The 26997-nt window shown below is 45.4% G+C and overlaps 1 protein-coding gene across 1 annotated transcript; it reads right to left on the bottom strand.

The window, feature by feature from the left end:
* Positions 1-25606, bottom strand: CKMT2 (creatine kinase, mitochondrial 2). The gene is made up of 10 exons (XM_039220113.1): positions 25581-25606; positions 11541-11712; positions 10030-10228; positions 8637-8732; positions 7952-8173; positions 6020-6105; positions 5029-5152; positions 4266-4400; positions 2761-2886; positions 1-222 (listed from the first exon to the last, which is right to left on the bottom strand). The coding sequence occupies exons 2-10, from the start codon at positions 11690-11692 to the stop codon at positions 103-105; spliced, it is 1260 nt and encodes a 419-aa protein (XP_039076044.1). The 5' UTR covers positions 11693-11712; positions 25581-25606; the 3' UTR covers positions 1-102.
* Positions 25607-26997: the final 1391 nt, after the last annotated feature.

Genomic DNA, 26997 nt, shown 5'->3' with positions numbered 1-26997 from the left:
CAATTTTACATTTTTCCAAGTCTATAAAAACTCTCAGAGTAAAATTTCTTCATGTCTGTCATACCAGCAGACAGATTATTTACAGTTTGGAAAGGAGAAAGTTCACTTCCTGCTAAACTGAGGCAGAGGTGGTGGGATCTTAATATCTTGACCTCTCTCCAACTTCTTTTCACAGTCCACCAGATAGTTGACTCCATCGATGACTATCTGAACAAGCTCAACCTTTGATAGTGAAAAAGACAAATAATTAATCTATGCAGAAGACACATGCAAGGCATTAATGAACAAGAACAATACTAGGACAAATAAAGTGCCATGTTAGAAGGACTTGAGGGAAATAATAAGAAACTGTTAAGTGTTGTAGAGGAGAGGTATCTGATGGTCATTGCCAGAGATACTAAGAAGCAGATCTATTACAGCATTACTCAGTCTTTTTTTTTATTATTTTAGAGACAGAGTTACTACTTTTTAAATATATGAAAACCATTAATGTGTGTCTCAGACTCTTTTGCTATAAGTTTACTTAAAGTAAAATTAAACTGACCTCTTGTTTTGTTCCTTGACCTGGATCTCTTTTAAGACCTGCTGCTAAGTTATCTGAGCACTAAGTAAGCTGTAGTTCAGATATTACTTACATAGTGGATAGCTTTCTGAAAACTTACCTGAAATCAAGTGTTTGGCAATTAAATCATGTGTTCACTGTATCAGGTAAGTTACATTATGATGAACTTTTTTAAAATGACTGTAGTATTATTATTTTTTTTTTTTAGAGAGAGAGAGAGATGATTGGAAGCAGGCTCTGCATTGACAGCAGAGATCCCGATGTGGGGCTCAAACTCACCAACTGTGAGATCATGACCCAACCTGAAATCGGACCCTTAACCAACTAAGCAATCCAGGTGCCCCTCTCTTCTTATTTTAATTTGTGGTTTTAAAAAAAAGAACTTTGATTCACAAATACTATTTTTTATAAATTCAAGTACATCTAACTATGAATTTCTTTCTCCTGTGAACCTCTTCCTAATCAATTGCACTGCTCCTAAAGAGATGCAAACTCAGAGTAATCAATTACTTAATTCCAGACGGCATTAAAATGGTTGATAAAAACTCAAGAACGAACAGCAAGGATGGAAGGGATTATTAATGGTTATAGCTGAACATACCTTAGGTATGATAGACACGAGGCCCCCAAAAAAGGGTTCGGTCAGAAAGCTAGTCATTGAAACACATATTTTTTACTTCTCTAATTGACCTGTCCTGGTGTTCTTGAGGGTTTGTAATGAGATGATTCTCTTGTTCACTTGATATTCATTTAAATCAAGGACTCTATCTTGATATAAATCTTCTTTGGTCCTAAGGTCCCTTCCTCTTGAACCTAGGAGTTCTTTTCCTAAAAATATATCCTAATTAAATAATCAGAGTTGCAGTTAGAGTTCTGTATAAATATGGTCAAATAAAGCATCAAAAAATCATTGAATAGATAATGGAGTATCTTTACTAAACTGTCATTAAAAGTTTAAAGAATACTTAATATTTTAAGAAAATGTTCATGATAGAGTAGTGTGTTACAGTAAATATGACTAAATTTCATTTTTAAAAGAGGTATTTGAATCATTGTAAAAAATGGAAGGTACAGCTTTCTGCTTAGAGAGCCCCAGGGCAGCTCCAGCACAGAGTGGGATGGGCTGCCTTAATTTCCAGCAATAAAAATCTAGTTACTATGAGAAGCAGATAGACCTAGGCTCCAAATCTTCCTTATTCACTACACCATACATTATTCAGTAAATTTCAGAAGCTGTATTTTATAGCTCCTCCTTCCTCAAGTACTTTACTAGAGGTGGGAGCAAGTAAGGTGATGTGTTTTGAGTGTTTCCTCCTTCCCTTTTCTCAGTTTATTGGTAGGGATACCAATAGGCAGTGAAATATTTGAAAGCTGGCAAGGAAGAAGAGCATCAATAATGCAAAGACTTAATAACCAGCCACTGAGTTATTAAGATGTGTATGTTGTAAGAGGAAGAGGCTTTTAAATTAATAATGGGCATAATACATTCACTAGGACTATACCCTGAAAAAATTGGTATGACTTACAGGGATCAGTACTTGCTTACGAGTTAGCTGCGTGTTCTCTAAGTGTGCTCTTTATGCTTCGGCTCCTGTATCACTCTCCCAGCCTACCTCTAGTTTATGAATGCTGTTCATCCTACGTATTCGTAGAATCTTAAAGATTGTTCTGTGAGCACAATCTTTTTGTACCTAGTGCAGATGTTGCCATCTTTAGCCCCCCAAAATAAAATTTTACAAACTATCAAGGATCTAAAAATGAAGCATGTGGCCTTCACCTAAGGAAGTTGAGAATCAAGAGAAAATTCCACTACTTTACCACCCTCAGAGAGCACATATGTTCTCTGATATGACAGTGATAAAATACCACTATCCTTTTGCATAACTGAGGTCCTGATGCTGAGAGATTGCTGGAATACCTCTGGGGGGGTGGGGGGGGGACACTGACACCAGTTCCACCGTCAACTCCTTTACTCACCTATACATTCTGAGCCTGTGTTGTGCTTACCTTTATGCAGGTACTTCCCATGCAGGAATAAAACTACAGAATGAAATGCTAACAGGACTCCAGTCTCAATGAAGAAAGAGAAGGTCTTGAGTTTTGTGAATAAGGCAAGGCTGTTTAGGCTACTTCTCTATTCCCTTTTTCTCGTGGGCTGATATTGTTAGCTCCTGTTTGGAAAGTGAGATGTTCGTTACCTCTGATCGACCAATTCGATCTATGTTGGAAATATCATACACATCTGCCACCGCTGCCGTGTCCACACCACCGGTGCCACGCTTCTGGAGCCTTAGGTTTTCCAGGATCTTGGAAAAGCGTGGATCCTGTGGCAGGGGACACAACTGAGTGTCATAAGAAGCAAAACTGAATGACCATCATTGGCACATTTATTTAGAGAAGATGTATTATGAGACACAGTAGCAGTACTGATTAAACGTGTACTTAGAATGTGCCAGGCCACTGTGCTACAACCTTTAAACTTTATAACAACTCTATGAAGTAGGTATTGCTTCCATTCTCATTTCACACATGAGGAAACCAAGGCTCAAAGGAATTAACTTGATCCAAAGTCAAACAGCTCGAAAAGGTAGGAGGGCTGTTACTAACTTCTCTATCACTTCTGGCATGGGGATGCCAGCTTTGGTGAGTTGATGACTCATCTGTATAATAGTTTTTACTGACACAATTAAAATCATGAAGTTAAATCACATCACATAATTCTTTAACAGTGGATTAATTTTCATTCTGTTTTTGGTAGGAAGCTCATTTTCTTAAGTTGTTTTAAAGTACTTGATTTGCTTGTGCTATGATACAAATTAGTTGCCTACCAGATTCCTTTTTCTTACTCATACACAGATGGAGCAGAGAAAGTAACCACGAGCTAAGTTCTTGCTAGTGGAATGAACACAAGTGATGTGTGCACCTCCAGGCCTAGACTTTAAATCTTTACATGGACACACAACCTCTCTCCCCTTCGCAGGGGCCAGAGCATGGGCCCCCAGGTACAATTCCCTGACCAGCAGCTTTATATCACCTGGAAACTTGTTAGAAATGCAAATTTTACAGGTGAGCCAAGCTATCTGTTTTTACAGGCCTCTAGCTTTGAGCTTGCAGGTTCAAGGGTGAGAATCGCTACACCAGGAGAGAGACAGAGATGGAAGGAGCTGGAAGGGGCAGGGTGGAGCTGCCTGCCTGCCCCTCCTGACTTGTAACTTGAAGGAAAACTTAAACTTTGTGTTCTTGAAGCCACATCTCTTTCTTACAGCACTTAACCTTTTGTCCTAACTGATACAAGTGTCTTTTGAGGCAAATTTAACCCTTTCTTGGTATTTTCTTTTTTTTTTTTAATTTTTTTTTTAATGTTTTATTTATTTCTAGGAGAGAGAGAGAGAGACAGCGTGAGCAGGGGAGGGTCAGAGAGAGAGGGAGTCATAGACTGAAACAGGCTCCAGGCTCTGAGCTGGCAGTCAGCACAGAGCCCGACGTAGGGCTCGAACCCATGAACCGCGAGATCATGACCTAAGCGAAAGTCGGACGCTTAACCGACTAAGCCACCCAGGCGCCCCCTTTCTTGGTATTTTCTATTAGAGGTGCAGAAAGTAAGGGTTAAAGAATAGTCAGGGACGATTTCTTCCTCAACAAGAAGTCACGTCTGAGTTTATCCTGGTGGAACCCAACAGGGCTGTTGGCTACGTGACATTACCTTGCTGAGCTTTGGGATCCTAACGTGGACACCAGCCCGTAATCCAGTGCCGAGGTTTGAAGGGCAGGTCAGGATGTAGCCTAGTCGCTCGTTCCACATGAACTCCCAGCCTCGCTCTTGGATTAGGCGTTCGACCTACAACAATGAACAAATGGAGTTCTTAAACATTCATCTCCTCCGTACATTCCAGACACCAGGAAGAGACTTGTGTACTGTATGTCTGCTGTGAAATAAATTTAGGTAAATTTGTATTACTTCCTTAATAGAAGATACAACTGTCAGAATATTAAAATGATCCAATCCAATTAAATTAGATGAACCATGTAAAGCAATGAATGCAGTACCCAGTACATACTAAATACTGAATAAATGTTAGTTGCTGTTATTTTGTTGTAAGAATAGGAGAATATAGGAATTCTCAGCAGGTACGGCTGTGGTCAGGTTACTTAAGAACATAGTGACATCCAGTACTGTCTCTATGCTTAGAATAGCCAAGAACACTGTTAAAGAAACTGGCAAATAATTAAAGATCCACGGACTTCCCTAAAATATGCTGGACTGGGGAGGGAAGCATAGGAACTTACTAATAACAAAAAAAGTCACCGATTTTTTTGAAGCACTGCTGAGAGCCCTACCCCCCATAAGTGCCATGATTCCTAGAAAAAATTAGCCCCATCTTGGAATTCACCATAGTGTCTTCTTCCAAGAATGAAAATGTGATTTTATTTTAATGAATATTCAGAAATCTCTGATAACATCTTACTTCTTTTAGTCCACGACAGAATCGCTCAAATACTCTTTTCATATTGCCTCCTTTTTCCATAGAGATTACCCTGGTATGGTCTTCCTCATTAATCCAGATGAGAAATGTCTTGTCATAATTATGCCTAATGAAGAGAGAAATATGGTGTTGCACATTAACTACCTTTGTTTCAACACATGAAAATTCCCTTTACCCCTGTAGCTTGATTGTTGCATTTCAACTTTCTCATTTCCTAGAAGCCCCTAATTCTTCCATTGTGCCTGAACAAGTAGTATAAAATGTTATCCTGACATAATGAAGAATAAGGCCAGCTCTAACCCATACAGATACATTTTTGCCCAACAAGATTATAATGGATGACAATAATTCAACTATGGATAACATTTGGTTTTGACACTAACAAGGGTATTCGCCCAATGAGTTCAACCAAAATCTTGTGCTGCTTAAACTTTTTTTTTTTTTTTTTTTTTTAACCTACAGCCTAAGATTTTTCCTATCCACACACACTGAGCAAGTGATCGTGAACACACTTTGCTCCTTTGGGTAGTAACATCATAACCTACCAAAGTACAGGAAGCAAAGTGGACTGAGGACTGTTGGTCAAGACAAAATACACGGATACTTGATATCCATTCTTCCTTATAGGGTTTTGCTTAAATCCTCAATATATTTCATTTTCTGCTCTTTTGTTTTAATATCATGAAACAGATTCTCTGTGAGGTCAAATAATATAAAGCTAATTTTTCCTGACAGTAGTCTTCTCATGCATAATTCATGCAAACAAGCAAACATTCTTACATTCTTACACATCTTAGAAACATCGCAATACTTTGGTATTATACACAGACACAATTTCTAAATACTCTCTTCGTTTTGCTGAAGCCAGGCATGCTGTCAACTGCAGGTCACAGCCGCTGCAGGTTAGGACAAACAGGTGATCTGAAGGAGACCCTCTGCACACACTGCAAATGTGAAAACGCTACGTCCGTACCAGATTCCCCTGGCATCTGGCCAGTCACGGGCCATCCCAGCACATGTTAATAAAGGGGATACTGGCTTATCAAACAGAAAGTGGTCCTGCAGGCCAAAAGGGACAAAGCAGAAAGGAGAAACAGATGAGATCAGACCCAAGGGCAAGTGCTACGGGGCCAGATTTCAACTAATAATGGTTGAGGTCGATCAGGCAGTGGTTCTCAGCCTTGGCTGCCCACTGGAATAACCTGAGGGCTTTTTAAAAATACTAATGCCCAGCTCCTGTGTTCCCCCCACCCCCAGAGATACTGTCTTAATTGTTAAGGGCTGTGGCTTAAACAGTGGGAATTTTAAAGCTCTTCAGCTAAGGCCGAAAACCACTAGCTGAGCCCAGAGAGCAATACTTAATCACTATGGATTATGTTTCCCCACCAGCACCAATGCTACGCATTGAGAGAGTAGGAGTGAGTGAGGGACCCTATCCTGAAAAGTCTGCTATACACGGCCAGCACTGTCTATGTGTCTGGCATTCCTGGTTCTTTTATTATCATTCCTTTCACCATGAAGTAATAGACCTATAATTTATAAATAAAAATATCTATCATTGGCTTAATGGTCACTATGTGCCAGGTCTATGCTGACATATTGATAAATTAATATGCTTTTAAGTTTCTTCAATCCTCACAATGATATGAGGCAAGTATAATCATTTTACTTAATGAGTGTAATGAGTGAAGAAAACAGATTCAGAATGAGAAAACAACCTACTGACTATCACACAGTTAGGAAGTGACAGAGCCTAGATTCAGACTTGACCTGTAGGGCTCCCAGCTTTGTGCCTTTAACAACAGTATACTTTTCATCTCAAAATCAGTGTCAAGAGACTGGTGTTTTTCTTAGTGTGTGTATACAGTAAGAACATGAATACTGGATATCATATATTGAAGTATGATTAGATCGAAGTAAGAAAGAGGATGTGAAGAGGGAAGTCCCTTTACAATCTCTGAGTGGAAGGGACGGGAGACAGATCAGGCTTTGTGATCTGATGCTGGAAACCCCAAGTGGCTACGCGAGGCAGAGTTGGGCTTGTCCTAAGAGAGCAAGCCCAGGGTGGGCCTGATGGCTGCAGAGACCAGGAGACGGTGGCCCACAGAGACCAGCAAGCTAGTTCATCTGGTTTGGCAGTGGGACCGGTTTTGTGGCCTTGCATGTCCTAAAATGGTACATACTTGTTTCTGCTTTTCCTTAGAGTTTAATTAAAAGTTACTTTTGAGGGGCGCCTGGGTGGCTCAGTCTGGTTCAGCATCTGACTCCTGATTTTGGCATCATTCATGGGATCGAGTCCAGCATCGGGCTATGCACACTTGGGATTCTCCCTTTCGCTCGCTCTCTGCCCCTCCCCACCTCATGTGCCCTCTCTTTGAATACATAAATAGACTTTTTAAAAAAAGTTACTTTTGAAACTGCCATCCTTTTTCAGCTGTGCTGAGGAGGGTTTCAGTGAAGGTGTAGAGGACTCGTGGAGGCAGCAGGAATCCCAAAGCTGGCTCCAATGGGAGTCAGGGCAAGCCCTCCTCCTGGGTAATTTCCTTGCCAGGTTTTCCTACTTTCCAGGACTTTCTTCGGGTGTGGCAATGGCGACCATCCTCCAGGTCCATGGAGGATTTCCACACCTAATTGTTCCTCTCCCTCAACAGGCAAGGCAGTCAGTCCTCCATGCACCCCCTGCTACAGGTCCACGACCCACCAACTCCATACTGGAGTTCCCTGTACAGATTTTAACCACAGACTATGTCTGTGGCTTGGTCTCCAGTTTTAAGAACTCCTCTTCCTTCCTTCTACTAAACAAGATGAAGTCCCACCAAGCTCCCTGTGAGGCCTCACAGTGCGGACTGGAGCCCCGGGCGCGTCCCCACCCCAGGCAGGGCCAGGCGGTGCCAGGGCCACTCACGTCTATGAGCCGTTGCTGGTCCTGCTCGGTCATCTCCGACAGCTTGTAGTAGCGGCCTGCCAGGTCCCCTTTGAGGCCCTCCAGGGCGGTGATGGCCACGTTCTCTACCTCCCTCCGCTCAGCCCGGGTGCAGGCAGGTGGCAGGCTCAGCCCGCGGATGCTGCGGCCGGTACGGACCCGAGAGGACAGCACGTAGTGCTCATCAAACTGCCCCTGTGTGATCTGCCAAGCAGAGGGTGGGGTCACCAGGGCCACAACCCGCTAACCTGCAGTCTCCCCGGCAGGGGCCCTCACGCACTGTGCGGGACATGCTGGACACATTTTGGAATAATGGCAGCAAAGGCCTTATAGACAAGGGGCAGAGCTACTTCATGCAGGGCCATCTGGAATCCTTTACCGCACTAGGTTTGGGATTTAAAAACAAAAAACAAAAAACACCACTTTATGAAAGGCTTCCAGTTCTCAGTGACCACCACCACCCTGGTGGTAATAATTAAAAAAGACAAAGACTTTGGGACCTTCCTGACCTCCTCCCTGCCCTACTAGGAAGTATGCTGTGTGGGGGCCGTCCCAGAGCCTGCAGGGGGCATGTGACCCAGGGTGAAGAGCCCTCCTCTCAGGTGCTCCTCACTTCAGGCTCTGGAGTGCCAGCCTCCCACAAAGTAGACAGGGGGCTGCAACCCACCTTGGATGCATCCAGATCCGTGGGATGCTTCATCACCCTGGGGTCATAGCCGTTGTGCCTTAGTTTGATGACAGGATCAAAGAGGTCAGCAAATACCTGTAGGCAAGAAGATGCACCTGTTTCCTCTTCAGTTCGTTCATCTATTACAAGGTCATTCCTTTCATTTACCCCTTTCTACCTTCAGGGCCAGCGTTGATGCCCTTCTCTGTAATCCTCAGTGCCACCATGCAGGAAATGGGTGTGAGTGGACCAATGGTTACAATAATAATAGTTTAAAAAAATAATGATAATAGGCTTATGCCTCCTCCCTAGGGATTCTGCCAAACCCACTGCCATAACACTAAGCAGGAAAATCTGGTGTTTAAAAATTTGAGGGTTTTCACCCACCTTCTTTCTGACATAAAAGAAGCTGCCACAAGCACTTTTGTGGTCAAAAGGGACGATCAGTTTCTAGACTTTAAGCAACATAGTAAGTTCATGCAAAGCCAACTGCACTACAAGCAACAGTCAGAGCACATCCAGAACCTTTTACCCTGACAGATCGGCCCCCAGCCCAAACTAGCCAGTGCAAAATCTTTTTTTTTTTTTTTTTTTAATAAAAACTACAGATAGATCCTTCAAGTAAAATAACATTAAGAGAAGTCCTAACAGGGTACCTGCCACATTTGGAAACGGAAGTGGGCAGGCCAGAGGTGGGGAAGCAAGCTGGGTCCAGGGAGCCAGCTCCAGTTTGAAATGCTTGGAGCCCAGAGTGGTGCACTGCTATATGTGAGTGAGCTACCAGTCTGGTTTATTTAGGATGCCCTCCCTCCTCTTGATGGCTGTTTTCCCAGGGGAGTGCCTTCAGCTCGCTGCAACAGAAGAGGGCAAAGAAGCCTTCCTGCAATTTGCCGTGACAGAGGGTCAGACTGTTTTGTGCTTCTACCCCAAGGATGAGGACACTGAAATCATGGGATTTCTCTGAGAGACTTGGGAATTCAGTAGTCAAGACTCTAGTGGCTGTGTAATCAGGAATTCCAAAACTAAAGACAGGGACCCTCCTCCTTCCTCAATAAATTCTAGCCACAAACACACCATTTCCTAATGTATTGGTGACTGCACATCACCAATTACAAGATTTTTTTTTTCTGTACCAATTCAACTCCTTGACAATTCCTGAGCATGCTGTCATGCAACCCATTCCTCTGTGGGGTGGGATACTAGAGGGGCAGCAAAGGAAGCCTTGTCCCTGGGAAGCTACAGACCTCCTTGTCCAGAACATTCCAGCTGTTCTGCTTAAGCTGGCTTCCCTTTATGGGACCTTTCCTGAGCAGGCAGAGCAGGGCCCCATAGGGGAGGACTCTGGGACCCAGGGCATCCCCCCCACTTTAGAATCAGCAGCCAATACTTTTACCTCATAGGACTCCTCGTCACCAGCCACCATGCCCACAGTCTTTATGAAGGGATGGCCTGGGTTGTCCACTCCGGTCTGGATACACTGGTCCAGGGTGTAGCCATTGGGAGTCACCTTGTTGCGGAGCTTGGCGTAGATGGCTGGGGTGAGGCACTCGGCCATGCAGTTGTTGTGCTTGCGCAGATCAGGGTAGTCTGCACTGCACATGGACGAGAGAGGCTTTCAGTGAGCAGTGCCTGAGTGAAGCGGCCTAGGAAAGTGCTTTGTTTCTGGCCATCCTTCCCCCAGGTGCTCTTTAACCAGTCGGCTAGGAGTCATGACTTAAGTAAGACAGATTAAAAAAAGAAAAACACAGTCCCCTGAACAGCCAGAGAAAGGCACCTGGCCCTGCTCAAGGATTCCATGATGCTGGCTGCTGTGGCTTATGTTCATATAAAGATCGGGGTGAAAATGACAAAATAAATGGAAATCCTATGCAAACTTTTTTTTTAACCCAAAAGTTTTGTTAAAACACAACAGCCACATTTTGGTCTCTTAGGCCTTTGGTAGAGAGGCTAGAAACCTGCGGATGGAGCTACATAAAAATTCAGTAATTTATCTGTCCCCTAACTATGATGCAAGCTCCAGGACAGCAGAAACTCCTGCCTTGTTGAGAACAGTACCCGGCTACGGACATAGGTGTTCAGTATTTATTTGCTGGAACAGTACAGAGAAAGAAAGAAAAGAGGTGCTATCTTTCACTAGGATGTGTACTGGTTGAAGAATAAGGGATTCAGGACTATCACAGGCTCAAACACAACTAATCTTCAGGAATTCCTGAGGTACACGGTGCGTGATGAGATTTCCCTCAGAGACTCTGATTCCCACAAGAGCCAGTGAATGTCTCTGAGGAAAACATCCGATCTTCCTGGTCTCTCTCCTCCCGCCTGTACGGAATCTTTTCAAGTCAGTATTGCACTCCAGCTCTATGCCGTGTGTGTGGTCTCATTCATGGCAAGGTTCCAAGAGCTAAGAAAACATGTCCATCTTCATGCCACTCCTGCGCTTTCCATCTGTAGTGTCCTTTAACGCTGATGCTTCACAGCAGTAGTATGGCCTCATTTTCCAGAAGGTGGGACAGCAGCGAGTGACAGATAGACCTAGAATCAAGACTTGCGTTTGGCCACACTAGTGATGTGAACTCGGGCACTGCTTAATTTTTCTAAGCCTCCATTATATCACAAAGGGATGCGAAGATGAATAAGCATTCCATATACAGTGTTTAACACATAAAAATGCTCAGTAAAGGTTAATTAGTGCTATCGAACTAGACCACAAGTTCTGGGCAGGAAAGATGATACTGTACTTCCTTGAACTCACCACAGGTCACCGTGCTTAGGGAGTCTCAAAATTGTTAGTGTGACTTAGTCATTCTCGAAAGCAAAAAGAGGGACCCTTGCTGACAGTTTCTGGCAGGAGAAAGCATATTTCTGGGTGACACTTGGAGCTATTTTGAAACCAATAGGACTTACCTTGGTGGGAAAAGCCTGTGCTGCCCCTGGGCCTCAGCACACACGTTCTGCCGGTTGAGCAGGTAGCCGGTGGTCAGGGCACCGGTGCCCATGGTCGCAAGTAACAGAGAAGCATTGCGGCCAGTTAGCAGCTTAGAGAAGACACTGGCCATCCTTCCTTTTGGATGAGTGTCTGGAAGCAGAGACACGGGATTAGACAGCCTCACGGGGTGGACCCTAACCACGGCACAGGTCGCCAGGCAAGAGAAAGAACTTGAGGAGCCGTTGCTTCTCTTTTGGTTTAGTCTGTGTTTCTCTTTCTTCGTTTCTCGCCCACACCCATCCGCACTGCTTGGGGAAATCCAGGTAGTTTTAGAGAGTGTGGATGTCAAACTGCCTCAAGTCCATGCCATTTTCTCCAGTAATAATATAGAAAAAATAAATAATAGAGGGCTTCTGCTTCAGACTATTTGCCACACCAGGTGCTCCTTCAGACCCTGCCACTGCACAATGAGGAGAGTATGACAGGTTCCTGGGCTGGGAAGCGGTCTCTGAGATCTACCTTCCTACCCCACTCACACTAAATGAGATGGTGTCAGAGCTCCCAGTAATGAGCCAAGAGGTTTGGGTCATCCTGAGGATGGATGTCCATCTGAGCACTAGCATCAGGACCCCAGCAGTGAGGTGGAGAGCTCTGTCTGTGACTCCCCTAATGAACTAGGACCCTTGAGAGGAGCTAAAGTGGTCCAAGGCCAGCAGACCCCCCAATCCCTGGCTTCCAGCGGAAGCATAATCAGGAAAGTACACTCGGCTTAGGCACTAGGTTCCTAATGATAGATGAAGATCAAGCAACAAGCTCTCAAACATCACCAAGCACACAAAGAGCAATTAGGAGTCAACAGAATCAAACCTTTTCAAAAATGAGAATGAAAATAACAAGTAGATCGATAACAAAGGAACCACTAAAATATATACTTTAGGAAGTAGAAAAACAGACATTAGAAGGACAGCCTGAGATGCAGATATAATGGAGAAAACATATATACATCTAAACAAATAATTATATGATATCAACACAGAATAAAAATCAAGAGAAGTGCATGCTCAAATAGTTACCCTGCTGTGCCTGCTGTTGCCCAGAGATCAGAATGACCAGTAAACCCATCATCACCCAGCAGGGAGCTATTTAATGTGGGTTGTTCAGTAGAGAGCAATAGAGCAGGTCACTCTAAGTACTCTCTCATTATACTGATCTGTGATGTCCAAATACATGGAGTGCAAATTTTTTTCCCTAATTTTTAGAATGTTCCAGAGACACTGTTTCAAGATCCTCTAAGCTTAGCTGGGTTGGATGGTGCAGAGAGGCATGGCTGTGGCTGAAATCCTGCACCACCCAGTGGAAGACAGACTTTTAATAAGGTGAGTTTGGCATGCCTTATACACAATTGAAAGAACAGCTTTTGGAGATCCACTTTCCTCCTTGATTGCATTTTGGGAACTAGGATCAGCCTGGCCTTTTTATGCTTCCAGGGTCTCCACCTAGAAGTCTCTAACATCATTTTAAGCAATACTATAGGGAAACTTGACTGTTCCAGCCAAAAGCACCATAGTCTTTGAAAAAAGTTTAGGACATTGTTTTTGAACATTAGCCCAGGAAGGCAGAGAGCCTTTCCTCTGTGCTAATGTCTAAAAAGAATCCCCTACGTCTTAAAGACCATAGAAATTACTTCAGTAATCAATAAGCAAGAGAAATGGTTCATTTCTTAAAGATGTACTAGGAACTTGTAATGGCCCCACATTAATCTCATCACACAACTTGGGCTATTACTGTTGGTAAGGTGAGGGCTTCTCAAAGAACTGCACTGATGCTTTCCTGGCCCTCATGTGGGGCAGTCAACTATGACCTCCATCCTTCAGGTCTGTTTCACCTGCATCCATACCCTCCAGCCTCCTTCTTAACCAAAAAGGCAATACTGTCATCTCTGAGATTTATCAGAGAACTCATCAAAGCAAAAGAAGCTTTGTTCAAATTCTTTTCAGACAATATATGGGCCAAACAATAAGCTAGGACAGTTCAGACGAACAAAGAAATGCATTTGTTTCTGAGGTTGACTTAAATGTCTTTATTTTTCTTTCCTTAATTTGCTTGTACACAGATATGTATTGACATCAGAGTCTGTTTGAGAAGATACATCTTTTTTTTTTTAATGTTTATTTTTGAGAGAGACAGAGCACAAGCATGGGACGGGCAGAGAAAGAGGGGACAGAAGATCCAAAGCAAGCTCTGTGCGGGCAGCGAAGAGCCTGACTTGGGGCTTGAACCCATAAACCAAGAGATGATGACCTGAACTGAAGTCAGACACTCAAACGACCGAGCCACCCAGGCACCCTGAAAGGACAAGTCAGGAGGAAGGCGAGGGAATGGGGTCTGTGTGGAGCCAACTGACAACTAGTGGTCTTCAAAGGCCTTCCTGTGAGGATGAGGTGTAGGAGGGTGTCTGACTCCAAATATTAATGTCTGAAATATCATCCTATCTAGATTTTGTTTTTGGAAATCACGCTAATTTTCACCCAAGAGTTCCAATGTTGTACTCTTGTCTGAGCAAGGTTATAGGATTCCTGCCAGTAATCCTGCAGAGGCTTTGGGTACAGCAAGCAAAGCAATCCTGGAGCTCAAAGCCTTCAATGCTTTTGCTGTGATTCCTCATAGAGAACTGACCAAGTTTTGGTGAAGTGAAGATTCGTATGTCCTTGACTCTGTTGCTCTCTCTTCAAGGCACACAAAAACAGTGAATTTCAGGATTTGGGGTCCCAATCGATACACTTGGAAGTGAGATTGAGCCAAGGGTCTCATTGAACAGCCTGGGGACCCTGAGTACAGCTGCTCCCCAAGCACACAGAGCCAGGCTTGCATTAAAACCATTTTTCCTCAGGACGCCTGGGTGGCTCAGTCGGTTAAGCATCAGACTCTTGATTTCAGCTCAGATCATGATCTCAGAGCTCGTGAGTTTGAGCCCCACATCAGGCTCTGTGCTGACAGCTCAGAGCCTGGTGTCTGCTTCAAATTGTGTCTCTCTTTGTCTCTCTGCCCCTCCCCCGTTCATGCCCTGTCTCTGCTTCTCAAAAATAAGCATGGAAAAAAATATTTTAAAGAAAGCTACACAGGCAGAACATTGCATTGCCTTACCCAGAAGGTCTCAAATATTACTCAATCACTATCTGCAGGTGAAGCCTCTGCTTACAAGGGGCTGGATTTGTTATTTACACAGAGAGCAAGATGGTAGGTAACACGTGACATAAATAAACTGGAAAAAAGTATGTAAGAGATAATCCATGTCCACCAAAGTGGTCACCATTTGGCTTTTCCTAGTTTCCAAACACGGGGGTTTATAAGTCAGTGTATCTTGCGAAACCATCAGGACAAAAGTTTGAGGCATAAAGAAATCCGAGGCTTTCTTGCAAAGCTTTTTAATGTTTTTGCTTCTCTCCATGCCCCAAGCAGTAGTGTAACATACTGTACTGCTCTGTGAAGAGATGGCTGGAGAGAGGAGATGAGGGGACAGAGCTGCGGTGGTGCTTCTCCAGGGACAAAGGCCTCCGCATTCAGACACCCTCACGACGGGGAGAGGGATCCACTTTAAGGCTTTGGCTTTTGCTCTTCTTTTTGCCTAAAAGCTTGCCTGAAATTAGGCATCATTCCCAGCGTCTCTGAATAATACCCTCTTTGTTTCCTTCTTGGCACTCATCCCCGCCTATGATTATTTTATCTTTTCTTTTTTATTGACCATCTCCCCCTAATACATAATAAACCTCCCAAGGAAGTAACTGGGTTCCTTTGCGCACTGTTGCGTCACCGTTGCCCAGCACAGCACCTGGCACTTGGTAGGCTCTCGGTAGCATTATTTAATACATGAATTCTATGTTTCTTGCTGGAGTAAGAAGCCACTCTGAGGCTGGCAGGATCCACCTGAGAATGCGGGTGTCAACTAAGTGGCCACAGTGGGGGGACGTGAGGCCAGAGAGCTGAGCAGACGGCACAGGAACACAGGCAGCACAAGTTTAGAAGCCGCCTTCCCTCAGCTTTATGATACTCAGGGGCCAGTGTTCCCTGGGAGAGGAATTCTGACTTATTTGGGGGGAAAGAAGCAATGTCAACTAAATAAACTCGTGAGGAATTTTGCAAAATCTCACATAGCCCATGTACACATACGGTCAGGGACTGTCATTGTGCCTCAAATGCCCTGTACACAGTGCCCCAGCCTGACTTTCAGGTTGAGAGCTCTAGATCTCAGTACCAATCTCTATTTTATATATAATATATAATATAGACACACATATATAAACACCACATAGCTAATATTCTAATATATACATATATATAATAGATGTATTTCAAAATATCAGGCTACTTATATGTGGCTTTGTGATAATGGGATAAACTGTACAAGGTTTTTGTAAAACCATTACTGTTTGGTTAAAGTATTGCTTCTTACTGCGCCTCCAGTTTGGACTTGACTGTCCATCTTTCTCCTGACTGAACCATAATCTGGTGCATCAGTCTGCACAAAACTTCTCTGTGCCCCTCTAGCCCAAGGTGACTGCTTTCCCTCTCAATTTCCGAAGCCCTTGTGGGTTGCTCATTTATTTGCATGTACGCTACACGTTTTTTGACACCTGTTACTGAACTCAACTGTCATAGATCTCCTGGCATGTTAAGTAACTGCTTATTATGTTTGCATTGTCTTCCCAGCTGATGGCTAAACTCTTCAAGGATGGGAACCTATCTGTCACAGATCCTTGCACATAATAGCTGCTCAATAAACATTTCTTCTCTGACTTAATTATTTGTGAGCACTGCTTGCCTGATTTCCAGGAGGAGGAAATCTTACCAGCTTCCTGCTGATGTCCTTTCAGACAGTGCATGTAGTTCTAAGGGAATGGACCCTTTACCTTGGGCTATAATTACCTTACCCCTCTTGCCTGGCTCCTTTGCTCCCAAGTACTTCTCAATTTTAATTTGCTATGAAGCCCCAGGCCTGGTATCCAAGCTAACTCAGAATCAATTGTGTAAGCTAGCTTCCTGGGTCAAAACTTAAAGAAAAAAAAGAAAAGTCTACTTACATGAAACACATCCATTTCAGCCATTGCTTTTGAAATCCTATCATAAAAGGAAACAAGTGAGATCACTAGGCTGACTTCCCTGCCCAGGTTCCTGGTCTCTACAAGCTGTCCATGAGGACAGCAGCCCAGGGCAGGCCTCTGATCTCTTTGCCATAACAGACTGAGCCTTGGGAGTGCACTAAGCCTGACCTCAGCTGTTTCCAAGGGAGCTCAGTAGAGGCTGTCCCATAGATACCAGGCGAAGCCTCCCAGCAGAGGAGGAAGCCTAACATGCATGCTCCTCCTCCCACCCGGAATCCTCTGACCGAGCAGGTAGGTAGGGAAGGAGATGGCAGATGAGGAGCCAGTGCGGGGTGTTGGGGAAATTTAACTCAGATCTGTCATCCAGAAATGCCTCTCCACAAATTACAGGCAAGAAAGAAAATAATTTTACTGCCGACTCTGCACTAAGCCAGGCGGTAACACATATCACAAGCAATCCACTAAAGACATTGCAAAAATGGAACAAAATCTCACCCTTTCATTGAACCACGCGGATAGGGCCCATTGCATACATGCTCTCGAGCAAACTCAAGGAAGAGGACAGAACAACACCAATTGTCACACACAGCTCATTCTAAATTCATCTGAAATGGGTGGCCATTTGTGTTAGCTGATTGCCTTCATCAAGAGAAAAAATAAGCTTCTCTTGTTGCTATGACAGCAGGTAGGTTTACAACTTGAAGCCTGACATCTAAGTTAAACCACTACCATCCCCCTGAGACTGGGAGGAAAGGGCCCATCTTCCTTGAAGTATACATTTCAAAGAGATGGCTCCCAGGCCCTTGAGAAAAGCATTTCTAGGTTGTAAAACTGGCAGGAGCCTTGTCTACTCTTAGTAAGATTTATATAGATCTCAAAGGGACAGAGAAAGAACTTACAAATTTTCTCAAGACAATGCTCTAAGAAAAAAGGAGGGGCTCTTTCCTTTTTTCACTAGGAAGCAGTCATTTTGTTTTCTCCCCTTCCCACATGTGGGGCAATACCCACGGAGGTCAGCAAGGCTCCGGCCGAGGGTGGACATCGCTCGGACCCGATCCCATGCTTCACAGAGACAAGACCCAATGGTCACAGGACAAGGTCACAATGTTTCTTGGTTCTCAAGCCCACTGGCCTGTGCGTGAAGGTTTGCCATAAATGCTGACTAAAATAATGAACACAGTGACTCAGTGTCAAAGGGACTTCAGCCGCCAGCCTGAGTGCAGGCACCCCTTTCCGCTCAGCCCTCCTTCAACACCAGCAGAGCAGGGCATCTCACCACTTCCCAGAGCAACTCATTTCACTGTCACATAATTGTGATTATTAAAAAGTTTTCTGTATATTAGTAAGGGGGGAAATCAAAGTTAGGAAGTACATCCAAGGACCAAGTATTTTCTCCACAGTGACCCTAAGGAGCAAGTATCCTGCCCCAGGTCACAGATGATGGAACTCAAAAACAGAGGTTAACAAACAGTCCAAGGTCACACAGATGAAGGAAAAGCACGTATACAGTTTGAGTAGGTACTCATTTAAATGAAGATCGTTTTTACTTACAAAGTTTAATAATCAACAATATTACAGTCTGTTTGAGTGGAGCCAACTCCTGGTTTCCCCAGGAATGCAGCTGCCAGCCGGTTCCAGCTGTGTTGGTCCCTCATGGCTTCCTAGGGAAACCAAATGGTTCTCTCAGTCAAGTTTCCATAGGTGGGACTTGGGGCTAAACTGCCAACCAGCACACAGGCATCGTTCTGGGCACCCCTGAGGGGAAGCAGAACCGGGGGTTTACATTCAGCGCCTCTTCCACCCTCCAGGAAGACCTTGACAGTGGACAGAAGTAGTCAGGTGGTATGGGTCAAAGTCACTCTGAAGGACATTGGCATGCTTCAGGCGTAGAGAAGTCACAGTGAACAGTGATGAAGGGAAGGGGAAGACAGGATGATGACGTGGTAAAGATAGGTACCTTTTTATTTATTTTATTTGGTAAATATTTGTTTATTATGGGACAGCTTTTACAGAACTCAGAGTCTGAGGGGAAAACTCCTGTGTAGCACTCATTATGTGCTGAGCTATATGCCTATGAGCCCATTTAATCCGCACAACACACTCATGAGGTTGATGCTCTTATTTATTTATTTATTTGGGGGGGGTGGGGCAGAGAGAGAAGAAGAGAGGGAGAAAGAGAGAGACAGAGAATCCCAAGCAGGCTCCATGCTGATGGCATGGGCTCAAACTCATGAACCTCAAGATCATGACCTAATCTGAAGTCAAATGCTCAACCATCTGAGCCACCCAGGCATCCCAGTTAATACTCTTATTATCCCCATTTTACAAATGGTCAAATAGGGGTAAAGAAAGGCAACATAACTTGCCCCTAGGATTCGAGGCCAGCAGTTTGTTTGTTCTCATACTCCATGCTCTTGAGCAGCACCATTCCTGGGGCCGCTACAAGTCATGGGATAGGTGTTCTACCAGGGTAGCCAGAGTCCCTTGGGAGCACCTGGGAGACATTTGGGACCACACCATTCAGCTACACTGCATTACTTGCCCTCGCCCGCCCTTTGACTGGTACTAGGTCACAAACCACAAAGGGTTAGAGCAGAAACAATGACTAACACTGCACACCAATGTGCATAAACACAGCTGTGGGTGCCTGCATGCATTGCCTCTTTCTGACCAGTTGCTTTCCAGGCATCTTCCAGGTGGGAGAACAGCCACTGCCCTCCGTCCACATGAGACTTAATCTACCACTGAAAGCTGCAGAAAGGGAGAGAGGAATCAAGCTAACTGTACCCCTGTTCTACATCTGGGTCCAGAACCATCATCAGGATGAGGACCCAGCAGCCTGGGCCATTATCACTAACCTAACTTTGGCTATGGTGGGACTCTATGGGAAATAATTGCCCTGAAATTTCGAGAGCTGAATTAAACTGGGACTGGATCTGCCTAGGATTTTTGGTGACTCTATCCACCAAAGGTTCAAGCAAAACCCCTGATTTGTGGACAACTGTGACTCTATACTCCAAAACACCCATAGTTTCCAGGGACAGATCTGAATGAGGCCAAGGTCAACCCCTCAGTGAGTGGACCATGCAAAATGTGAATGTAGTGGAGAAGGTCATATTGCAGCCTGAGAGCTAGCCCTGACTCTCATGTATGCATCCATCCATTTATCTCCCTGGCTGTGTGTCTATCCATTGAACAACATTAGAGAATCAATCCCTGTGTCAGATACTGAGGCTGCCCTCCAGAAGCTCATGGTCTGGTAGGGGGAGGAAGGGAGGGAGAGAGAGAGAGAGAGAGAGATAGAGAGAGACTGAGAGGCAGAGAGAGACTGAGAGACAGAGAGAGTGAGTGAGAGAGATCATTGTAAAAACAGATCATTATAATCAAAACATCAGCAAAGAGAATTACTAGGGGAGAAGACCCAAGTCTGTTGGAGGAGCAGGGAGATTTTTCTGGAAAAGGTGAAAAACTCTGGGGATGTCACTTTGCCAGGAGGACATGGCAGATAGAGGGGAACATGCAGAGGCAGGGAGCCATGAGGGGCAGTGCACACCCAGGGAGGTCAAAGGCCAAGGTAGTGATGGCTGAGAGAGTTGTAGAAGCCGGAACAAAGAGAACATCATCGTGAAACCTGGCACTTGATTCTGAGGTGGTCGACGAACAACAGGCTTTTAGCAGAGGAACAACTGTACTAGATTTATAGGAGGCTGGCTCCAGGCTAATGCTGTCAAGGTGTGGTCTGTGGACTGTTAAACCATTTCATGACAAAAGAAGTGTAGAAACTGAGAGTAAGCATTTAGAATGCTTATGGCAGATTGATAAGAGAAATTTTAATGAAGAAAATTTAAGCTGGTATTCTGTGGGTCTTTATTTTTCCAGTAATTGTGCCTTACTGTGTTCTACAAATGTATTGGTGTTCTATGGATTGGAAATTAATCATAGATTTGCTACAGATTGTTTGAGAACTGTTGTTCAGTTTCCTCACCTGTACAATGGGGCTAATCATAAGCCCTACTCATAGAGGTTTTGTGAGGATTCAGTGAACCCCTAGAACAAATAGTGACAGAAAGACATTAGAAGTTCTTCTGGCTCAGGGCGTCTGGGTGGCTCAGTTGGTTGAGCTTTTGACTCTTGATTTTGGCTCAGGTCGTGATCTTGTGGTTCATAGGTTCGAGTCCTGCATCAGGCCCTGCGCTGACAGCACAGAGTCAGCTTGGTATTCTCCCTCTCTCTGCACCTCTTCTGCTTGTGCTCTCTCTCAAAATAAATAAATAAACTAAAAAAAAAAGTTCTTGTGGCTCATGTTGCTAAATTGGTGAAGGGAAAGGGGTCTAGAGGCAGCGAAACATGGTCCTGTTGCCCTGGAATAAACTGGGCAGGGGATTCTCTAGGCTTCAGCCACGGTGGTGGGAAGGTTTCACAGAGATAGATGGAAGAATTCCCAAGATACTTAGTGGGGGAGCCCAGGGTGCTTTAGTGATGCCTCAGATGTAGACTGAGAACTTCTTCTGATTGAGAATTTCACTTGACTCGGAATCTTGGCTTGTGAGCAGCTTTGGGGGACAAGCAAGGACAGGAAGATCAGGTTGAACAGGACATACCTGTGAGGTATTCTGGAAGGAAGGTCTTTCTTTTCTCTCCTTCCTTTCTTTCTTTTAAGTAAGCTCTACACTCAACATGGGGCTTGAAAGTACAACCTCAAGATCAAGAGTTGCACGTTCTACCCCTCATAGTAAGTGTGGCACATTCAAACAGTGGAATATTCCACAGCTATTCAAGAATTAGTGAAAACTGCCTCCACTCAACCTGGATAAATATCTATGCCATATTTTTAGGTTAATGGGAAAAATTACTTGCATAATGACTAGAAGTGGTTCCAGTTTTATAAAAAGGTAGAAATATATGCATTTGCATATATTTGTGTGAACATACAGTATTGAAGGTTATTCAAACTAATGATTCAAACCGCTAAAAGAATCACTTCAGAGCAAGAGACTTGGAAGAAGTGGATGATTAGTGTTTTCTTAACAGAACTCTGTATTGTGTCACTTGTAAAAGTAGCATATATAACTTTTTGATTAAAGAACGTAACAAGCTAAAATGTTTATCAGCTATGAAGTGTGTTCAAAATCCCGATTTCTAGACTCTATCTTTTGAATGAGTTTCTGCAAGAATAGAGCCAACACATGTACGTGTCAACAGGGATTCCCAGGTGATTCCCAAGCCCCACTGGGTCTGGGAGCCCGAGTCTTAGCAACTCCACCCTAAAATGGGCTCAGTGAGACCTCTCCCCAAATGTTGTAAGGATTAAGCAACAGGCTGCAGTAAGCACTGAATATATTGGCGTCCCTTTTCCCTAATGACCCTAAGGTTATGGGAGGGTTACCACTGATTATCTCAGCTGGCACTGGTCTGCCTCTGCTCTGAATATTTGTTAATTTTAGCATTTAATTTTTTTTTTTACCACTTAAAATGTTTCCTTTGTTTTATTTGAAATCTGAGAACAAGACTACATTCTAGAAGGAGCCCAGTATGTACTTTCAGATCTACTGATCATGTTCTGAAAACCAACATCTGAGTTCACTAAATGGATTTAACTAGTTGGGCTATTAAGTTCTTCTCCAGACCCCTGTTTTCAGGGGATCTTACCCCTGACAGCTAACAACCCCTCATCTACCTACCACCTTCACTGCAGAAGCTTCACCCACCTCCAACCCTTCGCTCTGCCCTTCCACCTGGGATGTCCTTGCCGCCATCGCTGCTGCTCAGTCAAACGTGATGGTCTTTAAACACACACACACCCCATTTATTGAGCTCTTACCGTGAGCCACCACCATGCATGCGTCCTACAAATTGTATTTAGTCTTTGCAACAATCCCACCAAGTAAGCATTATTTTGTAGATGGGGAAAACAAGGGCTCAAGAGAGGTTAGGTGACCTGCTCCAGGTCTCAGGGCATGTTGATTGAGTTGGGATTTGAAGCCAGGTGTGTCTTTGGCTCTGGATTTGGGCTCCTTGCAGACCACAGCACCTCACAGGCAGCTATGCACTGAGCAGTAATCGGAGGAAACCGCCTGTGATTTAGGACCCAGGAGCACCACAGACCCCTCCATTCAGAACCCCCCAAGACTGCAGAAATGCAGTTATCACGACAGCTCCTAAGTACAGGAACATCACCTCAAAGCATGTGACCTCCCAGAGTCCCAGAATATGACAAGCCATTCTCCTTCCTTGTCTTCACAGATGTCAGCGTTCCTCTGTCCCCTCCACTCACACACCAGGTGCCCAGCGTGCCTGCCAGCCAGGCATGGTTCACTGAGCTGGCCTGCTTTTTTTCTAAGGAGGTGGGGCTGGTCATCACTCTCCTTCCCTCTCTCCTGCCTTATACTGAAGTAGGGATTGCAGAGAGGAGGGAGGCCATCTCTGGCCCTCACCCCATAGAAGCTGTTGGCTTATTTCCCTCACTTGGAACACCTCTAGGACTCCAAACTTGAGAAGCATTGTTTACAGGATCACGGCTAAAAACTGGTGGAATTCTGGGGGTTCAAGCCAGGGAGGTTTCTCTGTGGGGTGCAAGATCACAGCAAAAGGGAGTAATACAGTGTTGCTACTTGCCCTCTCCATTAAAAAATAAGAACCACCATATTAAGTCCTTTGCTCAGAGTGCACAAGAGTGATATGGCTCTCCATCCTAGGCTAGACTTGGAGTCTGGGGCCTGGCCCAAGAGTTTTGTCCTGTTCTGTCACATCCGGGAATGTGGAAGCCTTGGGTTCTGTCCCTGTCTCAAGTCTGAGATTCGTGGCGGCCCTGAATATCTTCGATAGAAATGCCACAGGTGCCTTTCTGCTGACTCGGAGTTATTTCTGACCCAGCTGTACATGGTGTCCATGTGTTTGACTCCTTGGGGCTGGAGGGCAGTGGAAGGCCAAGGGGAGGACCACGTGTCACCTGTCGTTTCAGAGAGACACCCCAAAACAGAGCACACCCTTGGGGCTGGACCAGCTCCAAAAATACTCTGAACAAATTCCCATGATGCCGGTCTACTAGGCCAGCAGAAAATGGCTGTCCCCTCCCAATTCTCCCAGAGAGCACAGGGGTCAAGGTATTTCATCACCACTGATTATACTGTCACCTTCATGGCACCTTTGGTCACATGTGTCCTATTCAGCAAGTAGCAAGTCATAAGCAGGAGATATTTACAGTCATTTCCTGTAAACCAGAGGCCTTCTGTAGCTTAATGTCTTAATGAAGACATAGAATTATTACCAGTCGTGCCTCTCACAAGTAAACAGTTTTCAAGAAAATTCTAAGTTAGGAACCATCTGGTCCTTTGAAATTCTGTAAAGGAGTGGGTGCCTCCTTCCCTGCCCAGGCAAGAGGGTGGGTATGGCCTCCAAGAGTCACCTTCAGGACTGGCTCCCTGCAGGAGTCCTGGCCCAGTGGGACCCCAAGAAGACAAATGGCTCCTCTAAGCTGTGGCAGAGATGGAGGCCCAGGGATATAGTCTGTCTCAGAACCAACCCTCCTCCCGCCTCTGAATACCCAGGACTCCCCATCTCTCATCCCACCTTGTAACCCACGATATTCTGAACCTCCCAGGTCAGCAGAACTGAGATGGCCTCTGGCCTAATCTCTAAGGATAGGATTTGATCATGAAACTGGCAGAGTCCATTGGTGTAGATGGCACTTGTGCTCATTGCTGAAATGGAGCCTTAACCCACAGAAGGCTCAACTATAAAGGCTGAGGTTTTGGGGAAAAAGCACCTACAAATGCGGAGGAGGAAGTGGACTGCCCACACAGCTATGAAATGAACACCCATCTACTCTCCAAGAGCCTGCTTGACCAGGAAGCCCCCATGCAAAGTTCTGATGCTGGTTCTGTTCTTCTCCTTGAGGAAAGAGACCAAGGACAAGGGTTCGGAAACAGACAGTGTGTGAGTCGCAGACAGGACAAGTGGCACTTCTGGAAACAGCACAGCCGCTGAACTAGCATAGCCTAGTCACAAGGGTACTAAATGCCACCTCACATGATTCTAGCTGATCCTGTGTGGGGTCTCAGAGCCAGGGTAACGCTTGAAGGAAGGTCTGAAGGACAGCACTGAGGAGAGCTGAAGGATTTGGGTTTGTTCTGGAACGTCACTCTCCAAACCCACCAGAGCATTTAGAAGCAGAGATGTCATCCACTCAAGGGACAAAAACAGGCTTGACAGTAATCCTCTGTGAGCCAACCGAGCAAATAAGATCAATCACATTTTGCCAGAGATGAAACACATTTAGGCCAATTGTGCAGCACTTTTACTTCCACTGGGGGCAAAACAGTTACTTGGCTTGTTATTAATGGATTAGTGATTTCAAAAATGAACCTTTAGCAGTAGTATTAAGCAGTTTAAATTGGGTCCAGCTGTTGGGTTAATTAGCAATTAGCTCCTTGGGAGGGCCTCAAAATGTTCATTTTCCACTCACTTATCCCCAGTCACTGATTTGCACCTGTTTTGATGCCGCTGAGGTTGAAAACCATTCCCAGAAACCAATGGATTAGTTGAAGGTTGAGGTCCCAAATTCAGAGACATTTAGATTTCCCATCAAGAAAAATTCCTGATTTGCTGTCGAAAACAAGGAGACACACGATGTGCAGACACCAACACCTCGCTACAGAGCTGTTCTGAGAGCGGTCACCTGCGCCTGTGTGCAGGGAAAGGGGGAGGCTGCAGCTAGCCTCTCCGACGGCTTCTAAAGAAGCCAGGCAGTCACACGAATTCCTCACCCGGCGGGAGCAGCGCTGGTGAGAACTGTTATCGCTGGACTACGGGGTCCCCGCCCTCAGCCCTCGGCCCACTGGACACAAGGCCCCTCACACCGGCTGTTGCAATGCCCCCGCTTTGCAAGAGCGAAGCCTGGCTTCGGGGGGGCTCACTGACCTTGGAGCCGGAGTCTCCCGCGTCCCGCTGCCCGCAAACAGCTGAGAAATGTACCGGAAGCTGGCGGGCTTTGGCCTTGAAAAGGCTCCCGGGCTGGGCGGGGCTGGGGCACACGTCGGCCAATCCGGTCTCTCCTCCCCCCCGGCCCCACCCCCCAGAGGTCAGGAGGCGCTGGATCCCACAGCTGTGCCCTTGAACGCTGGCCCGGGACTCTCCCCACTGGGCTCTCTGTAGCGCCTGCCCTTTCTCAAACGTTGCCCTCCCCCAAGTCCGGTCCTGGAGGCGGCCTCTCCCAGAGCCCTTCCAGGTTCTTGGGCCCGCAGCCTGGCTGACCGGCCGCCCAGCCCTGCAGCACCCGGCTTTGCGGTGGACGCGCGCGGGCAGGGAGACCGCCGCACCTGTTCGGAGGGGATTGTTTCCACCTTCCCTCAGCAGCGCCATTTCGGGGGCTCCGGCTAGCTCTGGAGAATGACCCCCTCTCCGCCCCCCTAGCTGAGGCCTGAGAGGAAGATGTCTAAAGCTCTCTTCAGCTGCTAATCAGGCTCTGAGCGAGGGACCAGAGAGTCTTCCAACTTGTTGTCTAGGGCCTGGATTCAGGGACAGCAATCAGGATTCTTTTGTAGATCAGGCAATCTGAAGTGAACTGCTAGGCAATTTCATTTTCAATCGGTACCAGTTTAATCTATCACCCAGAAGGCCCTGCAGGCCACATCCCTGCTTAAAAATAGCCCTCCTTGGGACCTGCGCCCCAAACCGGAAAGGTTGACTGTAAATAGCAGTGACCCACGAGGAGTTTGGCAGCAGCCCTGACCTTTCAGAGGGAGCTGCCTAGGTCTCTGGTGATTGTCACGTACCCAGCTTATACGCCAGGCGCACATCACCAGCTGGGTTTCTTTCCCTTTTTAATCAGGATCCAACCCGGAGCAGGGGTTGGAGCCTAGAAATAGCCTCCTACCTGGAATGGCTCCCTTGCCGTTTCCACTTCTTTTCATTCTGAACCCGGCAAAAATAAATATTTTACCTTTGCAAGGGGTAGAGACTGGGAGAGTACATGAGGGGACCTTCTGGGGTCTGGAAAGTTTTCTGATTTGGGAGGTGACTGGGTGCATACATGTGTAAAACTTCCTCAATCTGCTCGCATAAGATTCAAGCACTTTACTGTGTATTGCTCATACCTTAGATAAGATATCTGCTATCATTATGACCTAGCTTACAGGGAATTGAAAATTGTTTTTTAATGTTTATTGATTTACTTTGAGGGAAAGCAAGAACTCTAAGCAGGCTCTGCAACAGTCAGTGCAGTGCCCCATGCAGGGCTTGAACTCATGAACCATGAGATCATGACCCAAAATCAAGAGTCAGATGCTTAACTGATTGAGCCATCCAAGTGCCCCTGAATTGAAATTTTTACAAAGTG

Source organism: Hyaena hyaena, unplaced genomic scaffold, assembly GCF_003009895.1.
Source record: "Hyaena hyaena isolate Hyena2069 unplaced genomic scaffold, ASM300989v1 scaffold_862, whole genome shotgun sequence".
In the NCBI taxonomy this organism is placed as follows: domain Eukaryota; kingdom Metazoa; phylum Chordata; class Mammalia; order Carnivora; family Hyaenidae; genus Hyaena; species Hyaena hyaena.
The sequence above is the reverse complement of the archived record's forward strand: the minus strand, read 5'-3'. Positions and strand labels throughout refer to the sequence as shown.

Excerpts from the sequence above, each read along its gene's own strand:
- CKMT2 (XM_039220113.1), bottom strand. The coding sequence starts at position 11,692 with ATGGCCAGTGTCTTCTCTAAGCTGCTAACTGGCCGCAATGCTTCTCTG. Across the intron at positions 8,733-10,029 it reads GTGACGAGGAGTCCTATGAG|GTATTTGCTGACCTCTTTGA; the intron begins GTAAAAGTATTG and ends TCTTGCCTACAG. Across the intron at positions 223-2,760 it reads ATCGAATTGGTCGATCAGAG|GTTGAGCTTGTTCAGATAGT; the intron begins GTAACGAACATC and ends TCACTATCAAAG.